This window comes from Oratosquilla oratoria, chromosome 1 (genome assembly GCF_046742065.1).
Source record: "Oratosquilla oratoria isolate Oo_2021 chromosome 1, ASM4674206v1, whole genome shotgun sequence".
Lineage (NCBI taxonomy): Eukaryota > Metazoa > Arthropoda > Malacostraca > Stomatopoda > Squillidae > Oratosquilla > Oratosquilla oratoria.
In genome coordinates, this window is record NC_134777.1 from 78,094,564 (window position 1) to 78,096,372 (window position 1,809).

The 1,809-nt window shown below is 47.3% G+C and overlaps 2 protein-coding genes across 2 annotated transcripts; both read left to right on the forward strand.

The window, feature by feature from the left end:
- Positions 1-210: 210 nt before the first annotated feature.
- On the forward strand, positions 211-525 carry LOC143028643 (general transcription factor II-I repeat domain-containing protein 2-like). Its single transcript, XM_076191075.1, has one exon. The coding sequence runs from the start codon at positions 211-213 to the stop codon at positions 523-525; it is 315 nt and encodes a 104-aa protein (XP_076047190.1).
- Positions 526-601: 76 nt separating this feature from the next.
- On the forward strand, positions 602-1,219 carry LOC143028649 (general transcription factor II-I repeat domain-containing protein 2-like). Its single transcript, XM_076191082.1, has one exon. It carries the CDS (start codon positions 602-604, stop codon positions 1,217-1,219), a length of 618 nt encoding a protein of 205 aa, XP_076047197.1.
- Positions 1,220-1,809: the final 590 nt, after the last annotated feature.

The window sequence follows — 1,809 nt, forward strand, 5'->3', positions numbered from 1 at the left end:
AGCACCGACACAAAGGACACGGCCCAGCTGGCCGTTTTCATCCGCGGCGTCACCGCTGATCTCCAGGTGTGTGAAGAATTCCTCCAACTTGTCCCATTGCGCGGCACCACCACTGGGTAAGACATCTTCGATGTCGTGCTTCAGTGTGTTGATCAACACTCCCTGGAACTCTCCCGTATTGTGTGCATGCCGACCGACGGTGCCCCGGCGATGGTTGGGGAGAAGAAGGGCGCCGCTTCGCTGCTAGTGCGCCACTGTGAAGCCGCCGGATACACTCAGCCCATTAACATGATGCACTGCATCATCCACCAAGAGTCCCTGTGCCCCAGGTCTACCAACCTCGTTGATGTCATGTCTGTCGTGGTGAAGGTCGTCAACTCCATCTTCTCCCGCAGTCTTAACCACCATCAGTTCCAGGTACTGATGGACGAGGTGAACGTGCACTACAACGACCTGCTCTACTTCTGTGAAGTACGCTGGCTGAGTCGTGGGGCCATGCTGTCAGAAGAACCTTCCCCACTCTGATCAATTCTCTGATCCGCGGTGGCTAGCTTGCCTGGCCCTGCTCACGGACATCACGGCGCACCTGAACGCCCTCAACATGATGTTGCAAGGCAAAGATATTCTCATGACAGACGTGTACGCGCACATCACTACCTTCGAGGTTAAGCTGCGCTTGTGGGAGGCTCAATTGGCTTCTGGTCAGTTTGTGCATTTTCCTCGCCTTGCTGCTTGTGCCCCTGACGACGTGGACCTGGACACTTGCGTTAGTGTCGTCACCTCTCTGCGTGAGGAATTTGCTTCCCGTTTTGCAGGAGTCAGGGTGCTGGCTGCGGACTTCAAGCTTTTCACTGCTCCCTTTGACTTCCCCGTGGAAGACGCCCCTGCCTCCCTGCAGATGGAGTTGGTGGAGCTGCAGTGCAACGATGAAATGAAGGCGAAGTTCCGCACCTCTTCTCCGTTGTCCTTCTTCCGCGACATCGTCCTCCCTTCTAACAATTTTCAAAAATACATTGCGCATGTTCAACGCATTGTGGCCATGTTCGGCAGCACCTACTGTTGCGAACAGCTCTTCTCTAAAATGAAGTACACGAAGTCTCACCTTTTCTCCCAACTCTCAGACCGCCACCTCAGTGACATTCTTCTGTTGTCTACCTCAACCATCGAGCCAGACATGGAAATGCTTCTTCACGGCAAACAGCACCAGCAGTCTTATTGATTTGTAGGGTGTTCAATGCAATTCTTGTATAATTTATTCATTGTATGCAATGTATTGTACAAAATAGAGTAATTCTGGGGATTTCGTTTTTCACTCCGGCCCGCGACCTCCTTCCAAAAGTCTCATCTGGCCCTCACTCTGAAAAGGTTGCCCGCCCCTGGATTGGACGTTGCCACAGGCGACATGGTGTCAACTAACGGGTTGCAAAGGACTACAAAGGAGGAGCATGTCGACAGGACACCTTTTGGTCCATAACCAGGTCAGATGCGAAAAAATATAATAATGATGAATAAATGAATAAATAAAAATTATAATAATATAAGTAATAATAAATAAATAAATAAATAAATGCATAGGTATATTTAGATAATAAACAAACAGGTAAATAGTAGATAATAATTAATTGACAGATAGATAATAATAAATGAAAATCAAGCAAATAACAATAAACAAACAGACAAATAATAAACAACTAAACAAATAATATAAACTAAACTGCAGGCATTACAGTATCTTGCTTAGGTGTTTATCTAAACGAATCTTAAAGCTTCGAACTGAACTACATTGAGCTGCTTCTGCAGGAAGTTTAT

Excerpts from the sequence above, each read along its gene's own strand:
- LOC143028643 (XM_076191075.1), top strand. The coding sequence starts at position 211 with ATGGTTGGGGAGAAGAAGGGCGCCGCTTCGCTGCTAGTGCGCCACTGT.
- LOC143028649 (XM_076191082.1), top strand. The coding sequence starts at position 602 with ATGATGTTGCAAGGCAAAGATATTCTCATGACAGACGTGTACGCGCAC.